Here is a 17,915-nt window from a genome sequence, read left to right as displayed (position 1 = left end):
TGCTGTCATCCGGCGGCGCCGCGCGCTTCCCGGCGTGCCCAGCGGCGCGGCGATCGCGGCGGACAAGATGGAGGCGCACGGTGAGGACGGGGAGGCCCCGGAGGCCCCGTCCCCGCCTCCCGGGCCCGGCGGCGGCGTCAACGTCTTCGCCAACGACGGCAGCTTCTTGGAGCTCTTCAAGCGCAAGATGGAGGCGGAGCGGGAACGGGAGGCGGCGGCGGCAGCGGTGGCGGAAACAGCCGGTGGCGCCGGGCCCCGCCCGCCCGACGGCTCGAAGAGGAGCGGCGGCGCCCTCAGCTTCGTAAGGACGCGGGACCCGCGTCTCCTCCCGGCCCACCCGCTCCTTGCGGCGGGTTCGCGGGGGTCCCTTCGGGCCGGCTCCGGGGGTGGCGGCGGCCGCTGCCTCCCGCCAGCGGCTCCGTGCTGCGGGGGTGGGGGTCCCCAGACGCGAGTGCGGGCCCCGCTGTTACCGCCAGCGCCTCCCAGCGGGAACCTGCGTTCATGGAGCTGGGGGGCACGTCCCGGGGGCTCCCCCGTGGTACCGGCGCTGCTCGCTCCCTAAGGGGACGTCATCCCCAAAGCGGGCAGGGACGGGGGTTCCTGCTGCGGACAGCCGGGCTGCCCGTCCCTCCTGGCCCCGGGGCCGTGGGTAACGGTGGCAGTTGTGTCCATTCCCCCCCTTAGGTGGGCAGGCGGCGAGGGGGGAACAAACTGGCCTTGAAGACAGGAGTGGTGGCCAAGAAGCAAAGGACGGACGAGGAGGTGGGGGCCCCGTGCTGGGGGACACACACTCAGCCGGACAATGGGAGGGGGCGCTGGGGTGAACTGGGGACACGGGAAGCACTGGGATGGGGTGGAAGGGATGTGGGGAGGGGCTATTGAGGACACAGGGAGAACTGGAGGAAACTGGGAACACTGGGACTGGTGTTGGGGACACAGGGAGTGCACACTGAGGTACACCAGGGATAGTGGGAGTACTATAGCAATGAGAACACTGGGGATGTCAGGGCGGGTGTTGGGGAGCCAGGGAAGGGGTGCATTGGGAGGTGCTCCTCAAGCACCCCGATGTCCCCTATGCTGCTGTAGGTGCTGACGAGTAAAGGGGACGCGTGGGCCAAGTACATGGCCGAGGTGAAGAAGTACAAAGCGCATCAGTGCAGCGACGACGACAAAACGCGGCCGTTGGTCAAGTAGCGCCCACTGGGCGTTAGAAACGCTCCTTCTGCAGGGCCCGAAGCCTTTTCTAGCACCAAACGCCCCCCACCCCCCCCGGGCCCGGGGCCACCGGAGCTGCCCCAATGGCAACCAGGACTTTGATGCCACCATGGACTGGCCCCACCACTTCTGCCCCCGCCCCGAGGGGGCTTCATTTGGGGTGGGAAAGGGGGGGTGGGGGTGGAGGCGGCTGCTGCTGCAGCATTAAACACCTCAGATTTGGAGCTGCGTGGAGAGATTCTGGGGAGGGTCTTGTGGGTCACCTAGGATTCCCAGTCACTGCTGTGGGGGGGTTATGGGCTCCCCAGTCACTGCTGTGGGGGGTTATGGGCTCCCCAGCCCCTGCTATGGGGGGGTTATGGGCTCCCCAGTCACTGCTATGGGGGGGTTATGGGCTCCCCAGTCACTGCTGTGGGGGGTTGTGGGCTCCCCAGCCCCTGCTATGGGGGGGTTATGGGCTCCCCAGTCACTGCTGTGGGGGGTTGTGGGCTCCCCAGCCCCTGCTATGGGGGAGTTATGGGCTCCCCAGTCACTGCTATGGGGGGGTTATGGGTTCCCCAGCCCCTGCTATGGGGGAGTTATGGGCTCCCCAGTCACTGCTATGCGGAGGTTTGGGGCTCCCAGCGCTCCCTGGTCTCATACCCGCTGTTTCCCAGCGCTCTTCTTCCTCTCCCCCCCCTCCCTCCCGCAGTGATACGTCCCACGCCGCGGGGCACGCCGGATAACACAGTTCAGCGCCGTGATTGGCGGGAGCGCCCACTGCGCATTCTCGTTGCCGCCCACCCTTCCCCACGTGGCTCCGCCCCCGCTCCACGTGACGTGGCCCGTCTTTCCCGCGCGGGGCGGACGGTGGCCGCCGGGGGTCAGTGCCCGCGTGTCGCGCTGGGGCCCCGCCGGTGACACCCCCCCCTTCCCCGTTAACTCTTCCCCCCCTCCCTGCTGTATCAGGGACCCCCCCCCTCCCTTCCACTGTGCTCCGGGACACCCCCCTTCAACCCCGGACAGGTACGGGGGCGGCGGGAAGCGGCGCGGGGCCTAGTGGCACCGGCTGCGGGGGGGTAAGGGGGGCGTTATGGCTTTAAATGGGCGTTGGGGATGGCCCGGTGGGGATGCGATGGCGGGAGAGAGCTGGGGGGGCACAACCGGGTGTTTTTATGGGGGGGATTACGGGAGGCAAACCAGAGCGGGGGGGGGCGGCCAAACGGGAGCTGGGGGTTGCAAATGGGGGGGCCGGGGGGGGGGGAGAGAACAAAGGGGGGTTATAATACCGGACTGGGGTTATGGGGTCAAATAGCCCCGGGGGGGGGGCAAATCGGGAGCTCTGTCCCCCGTATTCCCCTCACCCCTGTTGCCCCCCAGGCTGTGTGCCCCCACCGGAGCCATGGACTGGCAGCCGGACGAGCAGGGCCTGCAGCAGGTCCTGCAGCTGCTCAAGGACTCGCAGTCACCCAACACGGCCACGCAGCGCGTGGTGCAGGATGTATCCCCCCCGGAACTGCCCCCGGTGTCCCCAGCACCCTCCCCGTGTCCTCAACTCCCCCCCCTCCCGGTGGCCCCAACACCCCTCCCGTGCCCCCCCTTCGCGTACCCGGCACCATCCCCCCGTGGCCCCCACAACCCCCCGGTGTCCCCAGCACCATCCTTAACCTACGGAGCAGAAACTGAAGCAGTTGAACCAATTCCCCGACTTCAACAACTACTTGATCTTCGTTCTCACACGCCTCAAGTCTGAAGGTCGGGGGGGGCCACAGGCATTTGGGGGGAGCAGAGGTGGAGGCAGGAGCCGAGCTGCCCGTTCCTGTCTCAGAGGTCCCTGTAGCCCCCACATAGGCCTTTGTCGCCCCCCCCCAGATGAGCCGACACGGTCTCTGAGCGGTCTCATCCTGAAGAACAACGTTAAAGCCCATTTCCAGAGCTTCCCACAGCCCGTGGCCGAGTTCATCAAGCAGGAATGTCTCAACAACATCGGGGATGCCTCCTCCCTAATCCGAGCCACCATTGGTGAGCAGGGGGGGTCCCCAAGCAGCCCTGCCCCCCACTTTGTGCTGACAACCACCCCATTCCCATCCAGGCATCCTCATCACCACGATCGCCTCCAAGGGGGAGCTGCAGATGTGGCCTGAGCTGCTCCCTCAGCTCTGCAACCTTCTCAACTCCGAGGACTACAACACGTGTGAGGTGTGTGGGGCCTGGGGGGGGGGGTGGGGGTGGTCCATGCCTGGGGCTGACCCCTTCTTGGCACCCAGGGAGCGTTTGGGGCCCTGCAGAAGATCTGTGAGGACTCCTCCGAGCTCCTGGATAGCGATGCGCTCAACCGGCCCCTCAATGTCATGATCCCCAAATTTCTTCAGTTTTTCAAGCACTGCAGCCCCAAGATCAGGTTTGAGGGGGGCTTTGGGGGCACACCCGCTGCAGCACCATGGTGGGGTTGGGGGCCACTCAGGATGGTTGGGAATGTTGGGGGGCTGCCCCCAGCCATTACAGTGACTTGTTGGGTGAGGTGGGGTGGGAAATGGGGGATTTCTGTGCCCACAGGACAGGTTGAGGTTTGCATTGGGGGTGTCCTCATCCTTGTCTCTAATTCCATTTGTGCTCCCCCCTCCCCAGTGGGGATGATTTAGGGATCCCCTGCCCAGATTGGGCACCTCAAGCTCAGCCAACATCCTATGGGAATCATCCTGTGTGTGTGTGTCCCAAGTGTGGACTGGAGCAAGCCTGTGAGGTGCTGGGGTAGGGGGGATTGTGGCTGCCCCCCTCCTCCTTTTCACCTCAATTGCTAACACACACCCCACCCAGGTCTCATGCCATTGCCTGCGTCAACCAGTTCATCATGGACCGGGCTCAGGCACTGATGGAGAACATCGACACCTTCATCGAGGTGAGTGGAACCCCCCCATGGGAGCAGCTCCGAGGGGGGGCAGCAGCAAGTGTATGTGTGTCCCCTCTTTCATCCCCAGCACCTCTTTGCTCTGGCTGTGGATGAAGACCCTGAGGTGCGGAAGAACGTGTGCCGTGCACTGGTGATGCTGCTGGAGGTGCGCATCGACCGCCTCATCCCCCACATGCACAGCATCATCCAGGTGAGGCCTTGAGCAGCAAAAAGGTGGGGGGAAGGAGCCCATTGGACCCCCTAGTGGGTGAGTTTTGGGGTCATGTGTTGTGTTCCCCCCTTCCCTGCAGTACATGCTGCAGCGGACACAGGACAGCGACGAGAACGTGGCCCTGGAGGCCTGTGAATTCTGGTTGACATTGGCCGAGCAGCCCATCTGCAAGGAGGTGCTGACCTCCCATCTGGTGCAGTGAGTGCTCAGACCACCCCCACCTTGTCTCATAGCACCTGCAGGGCTCTCCTCACCTCTTAATTCCCCCCCTTTTCTAGGCTTATCCCCATCCTGGTGAATGGTATGAAGTACTCGGAGATTGACATCATCCTGCTCAAGGTGTGAGGTTGGGGTGGGAATGGGGCTCCTTCCTATTCCTCCTTCTGCACTGTGAGGCTGGAAGTAGTTAAACAGGAGGGGCTGGGACAGCAGGAGCCACCCTGAGTCCCCTTGGATGTGATGACAGCTTCAGAGCTGATGCTGGTGATGGCTGTTGTGTTCGTACTGTCTGATCCGTGGGGCTGAGGATCCCTTGGGTGGGTGATGGAGGTTCCCTGCGGTGTGACATTATGTCCCCTTGTCCCCACAGGGGGACGTGGAGGAGGATGAGGCCATTCCCGACAGCGAGCAGGACATCAAGCCCCGCTTCCACAAGTCCCGCACGGTCACGCTGCAGCACGAGGAGGAGAGGGCACAGGACCCCGAGGATGCGGAGGATGAGGATGACGATGACACTCTCTCCGACTGGAATCTGAGTACGGGGGTTCCCTTTAGGGGGTGGTAGCCTCGGCTTTGCAGGGGATAAAACCCAACGTGTGATGAGATGGAGCTCGTTGGGGTGGGATTGACCCCCTGGCCCTGCAGGGAAGTGCTCGGCCGCCGCGCTGGACGTCCTGGCCAATGTCTTCCGGGAAGAGCTGCTGCCACATCTGCTCCCGCTGCTCAAGGAGCTGCTTTTCCACCCTGAGTGGGTCATCAAGGAGTCGGGCATCCTGGTGCTGGGGGCCATTGCTGAAGGTGGGTTCTGTGCTCAGGGTGCTGGGGGCCATTGCTGAAGGGGGGTTCTGTGCTCAGGGTGCTGGGGGCCATTGCTGAAGGGGGGTTCTGTGCTCAGGGTGCTGGGGGCCATTGCTGAAGGGGGGTTCTGTGCTCAGGGTGCTGGGGGCCATTGCTGAAGGGGGGTTCTGTGCTCAGGGTGCTGAGGGCCATTGCTGAAGGTGGGTTCTGTGCTCAGGGTGCTGGGGGCCATTGCTGAAGGGGGGTTCTGTGCTCAGGGTGCTGGGGGCCATTGCTGAAGGGGGGTTCTGTGCTCAGGGTGCTGGGGGCCATTGCTGAAGGGGGGTTCTGTGCTCAGGGTGCTAGGGGCCATTGCAGAAGGTGGGTTCTGTGCTCAGGGTGCTGGGGGCCATTGCTGAAGGGGGGTTCTGTGCTCAGGGTGCTGGGGGCCATTGCTGAAGGGGGGATTCTGTGCTCAGGGTGCTGGGGGCCATTGCTGAAGGCGGGTGCTGTGCATGACGGTGCCCATGCCTGCAGGCTGCATGCAGGGGATGGTGCCGTACCTGCCCGAGCTGATCCCACACCTCATCCGGTGCCTGGCGGACAAGAAGGCGCTGGTGCGCTCCATAGCGTGCTGGACGCTGAGCCGCTACGCGCACTGGGTGGTCAGCCAGCCCCCCGACATGTACCTCAAGCCTCTCATGACCGAGCTCCTCAAGCGCATCCTCGACAGCAACAAGCGGGTGCAGGAGGCTGCCTGCAGGTATAGGGATAGTGGGGATGCCCCCCCCCCAGGGTTGACGTTTTGGGTGCTGGATCAGGGTGGGAGGAGGAGTTCGAGGTGCTGAGATGAACTGTGGGCACAGCAGGCCACAGAGATTTAACTGCTCTGGAGCCAGGCTGAGAGCTGGGAACAAGAGGCTGGAGAAGGCTCCAGGGGGACTTCAGAGCAGCTCCCAGTGCTTAAAGGGGCGACGAGAAACCTGGAGAGGGGCTTTGAACAAGGGATGGAGAAATGGGATGAGGAGGAACAGCTTCCAGCGGGAAGAAGAATTAGATAGGATCTCAGGAAGAAGGGCTGTGGAACAGTGGAATGGGTTGAATGGAGGTTCAGATGAAGCATTCCTGGCAGTGTTGGAGTGGGGTTGAGGGAGTGTCCTCACTGTTCCTTCTGCTCAGCGCCTTCGCCACACTGGAGGAGGAGGCATGCACAGAGCTGGTGCCGTACCTCAGCTTCATCCTGGACACACTGGTCTTTGCCTTTGGCAAGTACCAGCACAAGAACCTGCTCATTCTCTATGACGCCATTGGCACCCTGGCTGACTCCGTGGGGCACCACCTTAACCAGCCGGTACAGTGTGGGATGTCCCCCTTCACCCCACTGTGTCCCTCTCCATGGCCCAGGCCTGGGACCCATGATGACAAGTGCCAACAGACATTCGAATCCCGAAGTGCCAGTGTGGATCTCTCTGCTCTGATGGTCCCTGGGCTGAGGGGGGCTGCCCCCTGTGTGTATCCCCTTCCCCATGCTGGGATCTCTCCCATCAGGAATACATCCAGAAGCTGATGCCTCCACTCATCCAGAAGTGGAATGAGCTGAAGGATGAAGACAAGGACCTTTTCCCGCTGCTGGAGGTGAGCTGGGAGGTGGAGAGGGCAGCACTTGGGAGCTGATCTGTGCCCTAATCCCCCTTGCTGTCCCCCCCATCACCTGCAGTGCCTGTCCTCGGTGGCCACTGCGCTGCAGAGCGGTTTCCTGCCCTACTGCGAGCCCGTCTACCAGCGCTGCGTCACCCTGGTGCAGAAGACACTGGCTCAAGCCATGGTGAGCCCTTGGGTGCTGGGGTTGCTGGGGGGTATCATCCCCTTCATGAGGTGACTATGGGGGTCCTGTATCCTCCCCCAGATGTACAACCAGCACCCGGAGCAGTATGAAGCCCCTGATAAGGATTTCATGATCGTGGCCCTGGACCTGCTCAGTGGCTTGGCTGAAGGGCTTGGCTGCCACGTGGAGCAGTTGGTGGCTCGGAGCAACATCATGACACTGCTTTTCCAGTGCATGCAGGTAAAAGGAGGACCCCCCCTTTTCCACCTGGGAGCCCCCCAGCCCAGTTTGGGGGCCCCCAGTCTCAGCCCCTGCCTGCTGCCCACAGGACACCATGCCTGAGGTGCGGCAGAGCTCCTTTGCCCTCCTGGGTGACCTCACCAAGGCTTGTTTCGTGCACGTCAAACCCTGCATTGGTGCGTGTGGGGCTTGAATAAGGGGGGGAAAGCCCAAAATGATGTTTAGGGGGGCTGGCACTGAGTCTGTTCCCACCCTAGCTGAATTCATGCCCATCCTGGGCACCAACCTCAACCCGGAGTTCATCTCTGTCTGCAACAACGCGACCTGGGCCATTGGGGAGATCTGCATGCAGATGGGTGAGTGGTTTGGGGCCCCCTCAGCCCCCCCAAAGCTCAGCTGAGGTACCCCAGTCCTGATACCTCCCCCCGCTTGCTTGCAGGGGCAGAGATGCAGCCGTATGTCCAGATGGTGCTCAACAACCTGGTAGAGATCATCAATCGCCCCAACACCCCCAAAACCCTCCTAGAAAACACAGGTAACGGGGGGGTGTGTGGCACAGAGGAATCCACAAGTGGGAGTTTGGAGGGACTGGTTGCTGGGGCTGGCTCCTTCCCCTGCTGTGCCTCCCAAATCCCCTCCCTGTACCCTCAGCCATCACCATTGGGCGCTTGGGCTTCGTGTGCCCACAGGAGGTGGCCCCCATGCTACAGCAGTTCATCCGGCCCTGGTGAGTGGGGGGGCTAAGCTTTGGGGTTCGCACACCGCCTAATAGGAGGGCAGGTGTCACTGAACCCCACTTTCTTACTCCCTCCTCCTCCAGGTGCACATCCCTCCGGAACATCCGGGACAATGAAGAGAAGGACTCAGCTTTCCGAGGCATCTGTGTGATGATTGGAGTGAACCCTGGGGGGGTCGTGCAGGTATTGGGGAGTGGGGGGGGGGGCACCCAGCAGTGTTTTGGGGTGGGGGGGAGGGGTTATCCCATTATAACACTTTCCCCCCCCCCAGGACTTCATTTTCTTCTGCGATGCCGTCGCATCCTGGGTGAGCCCCAAAGACGACTTGCGGGACATGTTCTATAAGGTCAGGATGGGACATGGGGACAGTGGGGAACCCCACCTCCATGGTGAGGGGTCCCCCTTAATGTCAAGCTCCCCCTTCCCCTACACAGATCCTTCATGGCTTCAAGGACCAGGTTGGGGAGGAAAACTGGCATCAGTTTTCGGAGCAGTTCCCACCTTTGCTCAAGGACCGGCTGGCGGCATTCTATGGGGTCTAGGCCAGGCCAAAGCATCGGAATCAGGTCTGGAGGGAGGGCTACAGCCCCCACAAAGCAAAGGGTGGGCAGATGGGCCCCCTCCATGATGAACAGGCTCCCCCTGAACTCCTTTTCCACCCTCTTACAGGTCGGGAAGCTGTCGGGACAGTGGTTGGGAGCGGGCATGTCCCCCCACTGCACCCAGGGAGGGGTTTGGGGGTGCCCTGCGCTGCACCCCATCCCGTGGGGGCGGGGGGGGCCCGCCATTGCTTTCACCCCCGGGTGTGGAGGGGAAGGAAGGGAAAGGGGGGTTGGGGGTGGGGGGGTGTAGCCCCCCAGAAGGGGCAACCCAAATCCCTGGGGGGGGGAGGGAAGAGCAAAAACCGGGGCGAAAGGGTCCAAAACCGGGGATTCCCCCCCATTTTCCGTTGTAGGATGTTTCCATCCCTCCCCCCTGCATGGTGCCTCCCCCCTCTGCCCCATCCTCATGCGTAGAACATGTAGAGCGGCCCCTGCCCGGGGGGGGGGAGGGGGGGAAGCGGGAGGCCGGGGGAAGGGGGGGGGCCGGGCCGAGCCGCCGCCGTTGTGCTTCGTCGTGAGCGAGTCGGTGCCACGTTTCTTGTGGTTTCTTTCCCCGGGTTTCTTTTCTTTTTTTTTTTTCTTTTTTTTTCTCCGTTTTTTACGGTTTACAGGGCGGGAACGGGGGGAGGAGGGGGGGTGTTAGCGGGTGTTCCGCAGGGACGGGGGGAGGGGGGGGGCGTGTTCCCCCTTTTTCTGCTCGGTAAAAGTCTGTTGTTGACCGTCCCCGTCCCGGTGTCGTTTGTTCTGGGGGGGGGGGGGGGGGAACGGGACACGAGGTTTGGTGCCGGTGCTCCCGGTGTCCACACGTGAATGTGTCCCGTCGCCGCTCGATGGCGTCAGCACCAGAGTCTCACGCTCATTGGGCGAGGTGCAGGTCACGGGGGGGGGTGGGGTGGGGCGGGGTTTGTCGCGCCGGAAGTGGGGCTTACGGTGGCCGTGGAGACGGGACGCGGCGGGGCTGGGCCCGGTGCCGGAACGGGCCGGGGGGGAGGGGGGGGAGAAGGGACGGGGGCTCTGAAGGCGTCCCGGTACCGGGGCCGCGTTGTGGTGGGGGGGGAGGGGTTCCGGTACCGGGAGTTGAAAGAGCACCCGAGTGCGGGGGGCACGGGCCCCGCTATTATCGGCTCCGCCTCGCTCCCCCTGAGCCATGGAGGGGCCGGTAGAGGAGCGCGGGCTCCTGGTGCCGCCGCCGGCAGGCGCGGGGTCGCTGCTGGCGCTTCCGCCGGAGCTGCTGCTGCGGATCTGCGGGTACCTCGGGGCGCGGGAGGTGCGGGAGGTGCTGCCCCGCGTGTGCCGCGTGCTGCGGGCCCTGTCCCGGGACGTCGTTACTTGGCGGCTCCGTCTCCAGCGCAGCGCCCGTGGCCGTTTCCCCGTCGTGGAAGGTGAGGTGTGGGCCCGGGAACCACCCCCGTTCAGCACCTCACATCCCTGCTGCTTAGGGCAAAGGGGGTGCGTTGGTTCCCCCCGTCCTGCCCATCAGCTCTGGGGTCCTCTCTGCCTCCCCGCAGAAGAGGGGTTCGACTGGTCAGCCGCCTGCGTGGACATGGAGGAGCATCTGCAGCGCTGGGGGGGCAACGGGGCCCCCATGGAGCACTTCTCCCTGGACGAGGGCCACTTTGCTTCTGTTGACACTGTCCTCCTGCTGCGGGTAGGGCCGTGCCAGGCTGAAAGGGGGGCTGTGGAAGTTAAAGGTGGGGGGGGGAGGGTCCTCACCTCATCTCTGTCCCCTTCCCCTATCGCAGGGGGGGACTCTGTGTGTGTCGGGGGCCCGCGACCGCAACGTCAACGTGTGGGATCTGCAGCAGCTGGGCCGGGCTCCCGGCAGCGTGCTGGCAAAGACCCTCGGCACTGAGCGCACTGGGACGCACAAGGTGGGGGCATGGGCATTATTCCCCCCCCCCCCTTCAAGTCCCTGTTGTTGCATTGTGGGGGTTCCTGGAGCAGTTGTGAGCCCAGGCACGGGTTTGAGTCTGCTGATATGTGGAGCAGGAGGGAATGAATGGATTCAGAGGGACCAAGGTGAAAATGTCCTGAGCTCAACCAGAGCCCTGAGCTGGGGTGATCCCAAGGGAAAACTGGAGGAGAAGCTGCCCCATCCCTGGCAGTGTTCAAGGCCAGGTTGGATGGGGCTTGGAGCAGCCTGCTGTAGTGGAAAGTGTCCCTGCTCTCCTTCCCAACCCACCCCCATTCCATGATTCCCAAGGGCTGGGTCTGGTGCTTGGACTCCCAAGACAACAAAGTGTGCTCAGGCTCCTGGGACAGCACCGTGAAGCTATGGGATCTGGAGGCTGAGGGGCAGCAGTTTGGGGAGATCAGGTAATGCCCGGGGGGGGGAGGTGTTTTGGGGGGGTCGGGGGGGGCAGCTGCTCCCATCCCTTTCCCTGTCTGCAGGGAGAAGGCAGCTGTGCTCTGCTTGTCCTATCGCCCCAATGTCCTCGTCACCGGCACCTTCAACAGGACTGTGACCATCTACGACCTGCGAGGTTGGTGCTGCCCAGGACTGGAGGAGGGGGTACATAGGATGAAAGGGGGGACCCAGCTCAACACCCCCCACCTTGTCCTCCTGCAGCTGGGCAGCCCCCAGTGCACAGCTACAAGCCCCACACCAGCGCCGTCCTGGCCCTGGTGGCCGATGAGCGGCTCATCTTGTCAGGCAGCGAGGACCGGACGCTCGTTGTCTATGATCAGCGGGCTGCCAGGGTCCTCCAGCGACTGCAGGTGGGTCCAAAACCCCGCTAAAACGGAGGGACAAGGGGAGTCTGTCCCTCAGCATGAGCTCTAATGGAAGCCCTGAGATGTGGGGGGCAGCAGGAGCCCCTCATGCTCTCTGTACCTGCTCATCCCACAGCTGAAGAGCTATCTGGTCTCCATGTCCTACCAGGGAGCAGAGCTCTGGGCTGGAGACAACCGTGGCCAGGTCTATGTCTTTGGGAACAGCACCGGCAGCTTCCAGCCCGCACAGGTAGGGCCCCCGAGGAGAGAGGTTGGGGAGCACAGGGGGTACCCTGAGCTCTCACACTGGGGTTCTGTGCTCCCTCCATGCAGTACTTCGACGTAGGGCACCGGCTGCAGATCACAGGGCTCTGGCACTCACTGGGCTCCCTCTACACCACCTCCATCGACAGGTCGCTGCGGGTGAGAGTCCCCCTGTGCCCATCTCACAGCGCTGGGTCTGGGGGGCTCTGACCCCCATGGTGTGGGGCTGGACCCTGTCAGTGTGCTTTTGCTCTGTTGCAGATACACGTCCCTACAGACCCTCCCCGCACCATCTGCTCTTGGACGCAAGATGAGGTGCTCAATGGGGTGAGGAGGCTCTCGCACACGTGTGTAACTCCTGCACATGTGTGTACACGTGTGTGCTCCCTGGGGTGGGGCAGTGCCCTGACCTCCCTCTTGTTCCCCCCTCAGATCAGCGTGGAGGGTGATGTGGTGGCAGCCGCCTCGGGGGGCCTCTCAGTCGAGGTGTGGAGGCTCCGGACCTGATGCTGCTGCCGCTGTCGCGCCTTCACACTGCACCCAACTGGGGTTCCAGGGGCTCCCCGCTGGGCGCAGGGTCCCATCTCAGCCCCCCCGACAAGAGCCACGGGCCGGTCCCGGGGCCCTCGCTGGGGCTGGCAGCCTGGTGCTTGTTCCTGGGTATTAAACGGATTTTGCAAGCACGGTGGTTTTGGGGCGAAATCGGGCTGGTTTGGGGCACCGCAGGGGATGGAGAGCTTGGGGCCATCCCTTTCGCTTTTGGGAGTCTTGCCCCTCCGCGGCCACCGTCCCGCCTTCAAGATGGCGGCGCCCAGGGCCGGCGGTGCGCGGTGAAAGGGAGCGGTGGGAGCACGATGGCGGCGCCGGGGCCCGTCCCAGCCGCGGCGGTTCGGGCCGTGCTGAGGCCGAGCGGGCCGCTCCCGCCCGACGCCCTCCCGGTGCGCGGCTACGACTTCGCGGGCGGCCCGGACCACGCAGCGCTGCTGCGCTCCTTCCTCACCACCGGCTTCCAGGCCACCAGCTTCGCGCAGGCCGCCGCTGAGATCCACCGCATGGTGCGAACCGGGGAGCGGGGCGCGGAGGGGACGGGGGGGTCCCGGGTCCGGTCCTGACCCCGCTCCACCGCCCCCGTAGATCGAGGCGAAGCTGGAGCCGCTGAGCGAGGAGGAGCGGGGCCGCGCCGGGCTGGGCGGGCAGCGGCCGCCCTCGGGCTGCACCATCTTCCTGGGCTTCACGTCCAACCTCATCAGCTCCGGCGTCCGGGAGAGCATCCGGTACCTGGTGCAGCACAACATGGTGCGTGCGGCCCCCCGGGGGGGGTCCAAGGAGAGAGCCTCCACGCTCTGTGTCCTGGGGCGTGCCCAGTGCCCTCCCAGGGGATCCCCAACGCTGTCTGCCCCCCTGCCCAGGTGGATGTGCTGGTGACCACGGCCGGAGGGGTGGAGGAAGATCTCATCAAGTGCCTGGCACCCACCTACATCGGGGACTTCAGCCTCAGGGGTCAGGAGCTGCGCCAGAGCGGGATCAACAGGTACATGGCATCCCCTTTTGGGCATGGGGGTCTCCTCTACTACCAGGGAGTCTCCTCCAGGCCTGCTCCTGATCCTGATTCCCAGGATTGGGAACCTCTTGGTGCCCAACGATAACTACTGCAAGTTTGAGGACTGGTTGATGCCCATCTTGGAGAAGATGGTGGACGAGCAGGAAACGCAGGTGGGCGACACAGAGGGGGACACAGAGGGAGACGTGTGCTTGGGGAGGCTCAATGTGCTGCTGCCACAGGGCACAAAGTGGACCCCGTCAAGGATGATCGCGAGGCTGGGCCAGGAGATCAACAACCCCGAGTCAGTCTGTTACTGGGCACAGAAGGTTGGTGGACACAGTGGGGGGATGAAGTGGGGGACACAGGGTCCCCATGGGGGGTGACACCATCCCCTTTTTGCCTGTGCTGGCACTGTGGTTCTAGAACAAGATCCCGGTGCTGAGCCCGGCGCTCACCGACGGCTCCCTAGGGGACATGATCTTCTTCCACTCCTACAAGCGCCCAGGGCTGGTGCTGGATATAGTGGAAGGTGAGTGTGTCCCCTTGGTATGGCCTGGACACTGGGGTCCCCCTTGGCCATCGGGGTCCCCCATGACAGCACCCATTCTGCAGACCTGCGCCTCATCAACACCGAGGCCATCTTTGCGAGGAAGACGGGGATGATCATCCTGGGTGGGGGCCTGGTGAAGCACCACATCGCCAACGCCAACCTCATGGTGAGGATGCAGGGGGGACCCCCCCAAATTCCCCCTCCCAGGGTCAGGGGTCACCCCCCTTTTTGCCTTGCAGAGGAATGGGGCCGATTTCTCCGTCTACGTGAACACAGCACAGGAGTTCGATGGCTCCGACTCGGGAGCGCGGCCGGATGAGGCCGTGTCCTGGGGCAAGATCCGCATGGATGCCACCCCCGTCAAGGTGGGATGGGGTAAGGGAAGGATTTGGCGGTCCCTGGGGGGCGGTCCCCAATTCTCACCCTTCTTCCCTGCCCCCAGGTCTATGCTGATGCTTCCCTTGTCTTCCCACTGTTGGTGGCAGAGACATTTGCCCAGAGAGCTGATGCTTTCCCTTTGGATCCAGCAGGACACGGCGCTGAGGTGGATCTGGAGGTTGGGAAGTGAACCCCCACCTTGGGGGGAGGTTGAGGACCCCCTGTTTGTGAGGGGCTGAGCCCCAACTACCTCTGCAGGGGTTCCAATCCATCCATGTGTGTGTGTATGTGTCCCCTTCCAGTGCTTGTATTTATTTGAGCTGCTTCCAGTAAAGCACCACAGTTCCTCTGCACAGCGGGTTTATTCCTGGACCTCAGGGAGCACAGAGGGGTCCCCCCCAGGCTGTGACCCCCCAAACTCCCCACGTCACATCTCTGTATCCGCCTGCTCTTGGAAGGAGTCCTCCCGCCAGAGCTGGACCTGGCCCTCGGTGGCAGCGAGCAGGCAGGGCAGGGTGGGGTGGAAGGAGAGCGACTGCACCACAGCGCGGCCCACCGGCAAGCTGCGAGCGAGTGAGCCCTAAAACCAGGGGGGGTGAGGGGATGGGAGGGACCCCAAAACATGGCTTTGTACCCCCCTGTGCCTCCTTTCACCCCCTTACCTCCACGAGGTCCCAGAAGTAGACTTGTCCATCCTCAGAGGCGCAGCCCACGTGGGTGTCCTGCTCACTTAACACGCAGTCCAGCCGGTATGTCGTGCTGCGGTGGCCCTTGTATCTATGGGGGGGACATGGGGAAGTGGGGGGTACCCAAAACTCCTCCCCCCCCCCCCCCCGGGCAGGGCACAGGGTGCTGGGGAGGGGGCTCATACTCGCCCAGCAGCTCGCCCGTGTCCTTGTCCAGCAGCCGCAGCGTGGAGTCAAGGCTGGCAGCAAGGGTGCATTGCCCATCCTTGCTGAAGCACACGCTGGTGATGGGGCCTGGGGAGCACATGGGAGTTTGGGGGGGGTCCACAGGACCCCCCAGTTCTGTTTTGGGCCCCACACACACACTCACTCCCAACATAGTCGCAGTAGAGCTGCCCTGCACGGAGATCATAGCGCCGGATGTGGCCATCCACAGAGCTGGGGATAAGGTGAGGGGGGAGTTGGTGTTGTGGGCCCCCCCCCGGCTGCACCCGATTGTAGGGGACGAGTGGGGAGCTCCCCATGGGCCTCACCCCGAAAGGATCTCATGGCTGGAGAGCTTCACACTGGAGACCCCATCCTTGGCCTCATCCAGGACCTGGACAGGGTCGGGGCGGCGCGAGCGGCAGTCCCAGCACCGGACGGTGGAGTCAATAGAGCCTGGGGGACGAAAAAGGTACTGGGGGGGTTCTAGTGTTGACAGGGCCCCCCCAAACCCAACTCCCTTACCTGATACAATGATGCTGGCCTCCTCGTTGAACTGGACACAGTTCACTTTCTATGGGAGAAGCAGGGAGTCAGGGAGCCTTCAGACTCCTCCGGAGCCCCCAGCTCCCCACCGGAGCCCCCAGCTCCGCACCGGAGCCCCTCTGTGTCCTCACCCCTGCGTGTCCCCGGTACTTGCGGAGCACTTGCCCGGTGGCCACGTCCCACAGCGCCACCGTCTTGTCGGCGCCGCAGGAGCAGAGGTGGCTGTTGTCGAAAGAGCTGGCGGGGGGACCCCATCAGTGGGTCTGGGGGCTCCCCCCGAGGAGCTGGGGTCCCCGCAATCCCACTTACCCGGCGGCGTCGAGCACCTCGTAGCCGTGGCCCTGGTAGGAGCGGAGCGCTGTGCCCTTGTGCGGGTTCCAGAGCTTGAGAGTCTTGTCGCTGCCGCAGGTCAGGCAGTAATTCCCGTCCACTGGAATGGGGGGGGCAAAGCGGTGATCCCCCCCCCGCATCCCAAACGGCCCCTTCTCACCCCAGCAACGGGGACTCACAGCGAGCCCCACACAGCGGGATGAGGCCCAGACCCCGCCTCCCCATGGGGTAGGAGCAGGGAATTGGAGTCCCACGTGTGTGTGTGTCCCCCCCAGGTCCCGCTTCCCCAGGGATGAGGCCCGGGTTCCGCGCCCCCGTTTCCCCCCTCGCACCGTTGAAGCGGACGGCGCGCACCGCTCCCTGCCCGCACTCCAGGGTCCGCACCCGCCGCTGCGGCAGCTCGGCCCGGGGGGGCCGGGGCAGCGGGAACGCCATTGGCGAGGCTGGGACCGGCATCGGAGCCGGAGCCGCGGCGGCTTCTTCCGGTGGCGGCGGCGGAAGCGGAAGTGAGCGGTGGCGAGGAATGGCGGACCCGCGGCGGCCGGCCCGGGTGGCCAGGTGGGACCGGGGCAGCGGGAGTGTAACGGGAGGGGGAACCGGGCCCCCTCTGACAGCGCCGCCCCCAGGTACAAGCCACCGGCCACCGAGACCAACCCGGCGCTGGAGGACCCCACACCCGACTACATGAACCTGCTGGGGATGGTCTTCAGCATGTGCGGGCTCATGCTTAAGGTGGGGGAACCGGCACCGGGTGGGGACCGTGCCCGGGGCGCTGTGGGGACACCGGGACCGTCCTTGGAGTGCTATGGGGACAGAGGGACCGTGCCCAGGGTGCTGTGGGAACACAGGGACTGTTCCTGGGGTGCTGTGGGGACACAGAGACCATGCTCAGGGTGCTATGGGGACACCAGGACCGTGCCCAGGGCACTATGGGGACACAGAGCCCATGCCCAGGGTGCTATGGGGATATAGGAACTGTGCCCGAAGCGCTATGGGGACACAGGGCCCATCCTTGGAGTGCTATGGGGACACAGAGACTGTTCCTGGGGTGCAGTGGGGACACAGGCCCCGTGCCCAGGGTGCTATGGGGACACAGGGACTATTCCTGCGGTGCTGTGGGGACACAGGGCCCATGCCCAGGGTGCTGTGGGAACACAGGGCCTGTTCCTACGGTGCTGTGGGCACACAGGGCCCATGCTCGTGCCATACCCCTCACCCGCAGCTGAAGTGGTGCGCCTGGATCGCCGTCTACTGCTCCTTCATCAGCTTCGCCAACTCCCGCAGCTCTGAGGACACGAAGCAGATGATGAGCAGCTTCATGTGAGTGTCGGGCCCGGGGGCCATGTTCCCTGTGGAGCAGGCACCGGAGCCAGTCTCCTTCCTCCCTGCCGCAGGCTCTCCATCTCGGCTGTGGTGATGTCCTACCTGCAGAACCCGCAGCCCATGTCCCCACCGTGGTGACGGCCGGGGCCGGGGCAGGCGCAATAAAGGGGCCACTTCGCTTGTGAGGGCTGGACCCTGCTTGGAGCCCCCTGCGGCTTCGGAGGGGACCCACGGGGAGGGATGAGGCGAGCCCTTGGCTCTGGGTGCCCTGCTGAGGGGGGCGGCTTCTCGATGCCCCATTGGAGGAGAAAGCTGCCCTTCATTTGCTCTCCACCAGCGTGCAAGGGGGGAGAGGGGTAATGGGTTATAATGGGGTATAATGGGGTACAATGGGGTATAATGGGGTACATGGGGTACATCGAGGGCGGAGTTTCGGGAGCCGCCGCATGTGATTGGTTACTGGGTGTTGCTAGGAGCGGTTGCTAACGCCCGCTCCGGAAGGAGGGGCTCGCGGTGTCCATCGGGGCTCTCCTCTTCCTCATTGGCTCGATTCCGCTACGTCACCGCCCACTTCGGGGTAGTGTCTTGGCTGCTTTCCGTTACGCCCCGTCCACGTGCGCAGCAGCGAATCAGAGCGCGGGACTCTCGCTCCCCTTACCGCCC

At 64.1% G+C, this 17,915-nt stretch overlaps 6 protein-coding genes and 1 non-coding gene across 7 annotated transcripts; 6 read left to right on the top strand and 1 right to left on the bottom strand.

Annotated features, from left to right (window-relative positions):
• The first annotated feature begins 10 nt into the window (after window positions 1-10).
• Window positions 11-1,366, top strand: TRIR (telomerase RNA component interacting RNase). The gene is made up of 3 exons (XM_061353811.1): window positions 11-301; window positions 685-762; window positions 1,087-1,366. The coding sequence occupies exons 1-3, from the start codon at window positions 68-70 to the stop codon at window positions 1,192-1,194; spliced, it is 420 nt and encodes a 139-aa protein (XP_061209795.1). The 5' UTR covers window positions 11-67; the 3' UTR covers window positions 1,195-1,366.
• Window positions 1,367-2,572: 1,206 nt separating this feature from the next.
• Window positions 2,573-8,805, top strand: TNPO2 (transportin 2). Its single transcript, XM_061353802.1, has 24 exons — window positions 2,573-2,695; window positions 2,874-2,949; window positions 3,067-3,216; window positions 3,287-3,393; window positions 3,462-3,595; window positions 4,012-4,093; window positions 4,173-4,295; window positions 4,396-4,514; window positions 4,595-4,655; window positions 4,906-5,071; window positions 5,181-5,333; window positions 5,850-6,075; window positions 6,492-6,663; window positions 6,861-6,947; window positions 7,030-7,137; window positions 7,219-7,377; window positions 7,466-7,553; window positions 7,635-7,733; window positions 7,817-7,912; window positions 8,029-8,104; window positions 8,198-8,297; window positions 8,386-8,460; window positions 8,549-8,680; window positions 8,784-8,805. Exons 1-23 carry the CDS (start codon window positions 2,597-2,599, stop codon window positions 8,654-8,656), a joined length of 2,664 nt encoding a protein of 887 aa, XP_061209786.1. The 5' UTR covers window positions 2,573-2,596; the 3' UTR covers window positions 8,657-8,680; window positions 8,784-8,805.
• On the top strand, window positions 4,767-4,833 carry LOC133212422 (small nucleolar RNA SNORD41). The gene has a single exon (XR_009725466.1). It is a non-coding gene; the product is annotated as a small nucleolar RNA SNORD41 (small nucleolar RNA).
• Window positions 8,806-9,863: 1,058 nt separating the features above from the next.
• Window positions 9,864-12,371, top strand: FBXW9 (F-box and WD repeat domain containing 9). Its single transcript, XM_061353774.1, has 10 exons — window positions 9,864-10,098; window positions 10,225-10,364; window positions 10,459-10,587; window positions 10,920-11,032; window positions 11,108-11,199; window positions 11,286-11,434; window positions 11,565-11,678; window positions 11,762-11,851; window positions 11,954-12,019; window positions 12,125-12,371. Exons 1-10 carry the CDS (start codon window positions 9,864-9,866, stop codon window positions 12,197-12,199), a joined length of 1,203 nt encoding a protein of 400 aa, XP_061209758.1. The 3' UTR covers window positions 12,200-12,371.
• Window positions 12,372-12,539: 168 nt separating this feature from the next.
• DHPS (deoxyhypusine synthase) lies at window positions 12,540-14,516 on the top strand. The gene is made up of 9 exons (XM_061353808.1): window positions 12,540-12,747; window positions 12,827-12,988; window positions 13,102-13,223; window positions 13,309-13,405; window positions 13,475-13,561; window positions 13,659-13,764; window positions 13,848-13,951; window positions 14,025-14,150; window positions 14,228-14,516. Exons 1-9 carry the CDS (start codon window positions 12,547-12,549, stop codon window positions 14,351-14,353), a joined length of 1,131 nt encoding a protein of 376 aa, XP_061209792.1. The 5' UTR covers window positions 12,540-12,546; the 3' UTR covers window positions 14,354-14,516.
• WDR83 (WD repeat domain 83) lies at window positions 14,367-16,397 on the bottom strand. The gene is made up of 9 exons (XM_061353810.1): window positions 16,262-16,397; window positions 15,909-16,029; window positions 15,731-15,836; window positions 15,579-15,627; window positions 15,383-15,509; window positions 15,220-15,287; window positions 15,035-15,143; window positions 14,826-14,940; window positions 14,367-14,743 (listed from the first exon to the last, which is right to left on the bottom strand). Exons 1-9 carry the CDS (start codon window positions 16,383-16,385, stop codon window positions 14,591-14,593), a joined length of 972 nt encoding a protein of 323 aa, XP_061209794.1. The 5' UTR covers window positions 16,386-16,397; the 3' UTR covers window positions 14,367-14,590.
• WDR83OS (WD repeat domain 83 opposite strand) lies at window positions 16,318-17,459 on the top strand. The gene is made up of 4 exons (XM_061353812.1): window positions 16,318-16,487; window positions 16,556-16,661; window positions 17,152-17,249; window positions 17,324-17,459. The coding sequence occupies exons 1-4, from the start codon at window positions 16,453-16,455 to the stop codon at window positions 17,388-17,390; spliced, it is 306 nt and encodes a 101-aa protein (XP_061209796.1). The 5' UTR covers window positions 16,318-16,452; the 3' UTR covers window positions 17,391-17,459.
• The last annotated feature ends 456 nt before the right edge of the window (window positions 17,460-17,915 follow it).

This window comes from Neopsephotus bourkii, unplaced genomic scaffold, assembly GCF_033783945.1.
Source record: "Neopsephotus bourkii isolate Nb327-2 ecotype Australia unplaced genomic scaffold, CSIRO-AGI_Nbou_v1 NB_694, whole genome shotgun sequence".
Taxonomy (NCBI): domain Eukaryota; kingdom Metazoa; phylum Chordata; class Aves; order Psittaciformes; family Psittacidae; genus Neopsephotus; species Neopsephotus bourkii.
Note: the sequence above shows the minus strand (reverse complement) of the source record. Positions and strands in the feature narration are given on the sequence as shown.

What these genes read in the sequence shown, in the direction of transcription:
- TRIR (XM_061353811.1), top strand. Translation starts at nt 68, where the DNA reads ATGGAGGCGCACGGTGAGGACGGGGAGGCCCCGGAGGCCCCGTCCCCG. An exon ending in GCGGCGGCGCCCTCAGCTTC is followed by an intron (nt 302 to 684) that starts GTAAGGACGCGG and finishes TCCCCCCCTTAG; the next exon opens with GTGGGCAGGCGGCGAGGGGG. An exon ending in AGCAAAGGACGGACGAGGAG is followed by an intron (nt 763 to 1,086) that starts GTGGGGGCCCCG and finishes ATGCTGCTGTAG; the next exon opens with GTGCTGACGAGTAAAGGGGA.
- TNPO2 (XM_061353802.1), top strand. Translation starts at nt 2,597, where the DNA reads ATGGACTGGCAGCCGGACGAGCAGGGCCTGCAGCAGGTCCTGCAGCTG. An exon ending in CTGACCTCCCATCTGGTGCA is followed by an intron (nt 4,515 to 4,594) that starts GTGAGTGCTCAG and finishes CCCCTTTTCTAG; the next exon opens with GCTTATCCCCATCCTGGTGA. An exon ending in ACCTTTTCCCGCTGCTGGAG is followed by an intron (nt 6,948 to 7,029) that starts GTGAGCTGGGAG and finishes CATCACCTGCAG; the next exon opens with TGCCTGTCCTCGGTGGCCAC.
- FBXW9 (XM_061353774.1), top strand. Translation starts at nt 9,864, where the DNA reads ATGGAGGGGCCGGTAGAGGAGCGCGGGCTCCTGGTGCCGCCGCCGGCA. An exon ending in CCGTTTCCCCGTCGTGGAAG is followed by an intron (nt 10,099 to 10,224) that starts GTGAGGTGTGGG and finishes GCCTCCCCGCAG; the next exon opens with AAGAGGGGTTCGACTGGTCA. An exon ending in GACCATCTACGACCTGCGAG is followed by an intron (nt 11,200 to 11,285) that starts GTTGGTGCTGCC and finishes GTCCTCCTGCAG; the next exon opens with CTGGGCAGCCCCCAGTGCAC.
- DHPS (XM_061353808.1), top strand. Translation starts at nt 12,547, where the DNA reads ATGGCGGCGCCGGGGCCCGTCCCAGCCGCGGCGGTTCGGGCCGTGCTG. An exon ending in TGGACGAGCAGGAAACGCAG is followed by an intron (nt 13,406 to 13,474) that starts GTGGGCGACACA and finishes CTGCTGCCACAG; the next exon opens with GGCACAAAGTGGACCCCGTC. An exon ending in GGTGCTGGATATAGTGGAAG is followed by an intron (nt 13,765 to 13,847) that starts GTGAGTGTGTCC and finishes CCCATTCTGCAG; the next exon opens with ACCTGCGCCTCATCAACACC.
- WDR83 (XM_061353810.1), bottom strand. Translation starts at nt 16,385, where the DNA reads ATGCCGGTCCCAGCCTCGCCAATGGCGTTCCCGCTGCCCCGGCCCCCC. An exon ending in ACGGGCGAGCTGCTGGGCGA is followed by an intron (nt 14,941 to 15,034) that starts GTATGAGCCCCC and finishes TCCCCCCCATAG; the next exon opens with ATACAAGGGCCACCGCAGCA. An exon ending in ACTTCTGGGACCTCGTGGAG is followed by an intron (nt 14,744 to 14,825) that starts GTAAGGGGGTGA and finishes CCCTGGTTTTAG; the next exon opens with GGCTCACTCGCTCGCAGCTT.
- WDR83OS (XM_061353812.1), top strand. Translation starts at nt 16,453, where the DNA reads ATGGCGGACCCGCGGCGGCCGGCCCGGGTGGCCAG. An exon ending in TGTGCGGGCTCATGCTTAAG is followed by an intron (nt 16,662 to 17,151) that starts GTGGGGGAACCG and finishes CCTCACCCGCAG; the next exon opens with CTGAAGTGGTGCGCCTGGAT. An exon ending in CAGATGATGAGCAGCTTCAT is followed by an intron (nt 17,250 to 17,323) that starts GTGAGTGTCGGG and finishes TCCCTGCCGCAG; the next exon opens with GCTCTCCATCTCGGCTGTGG.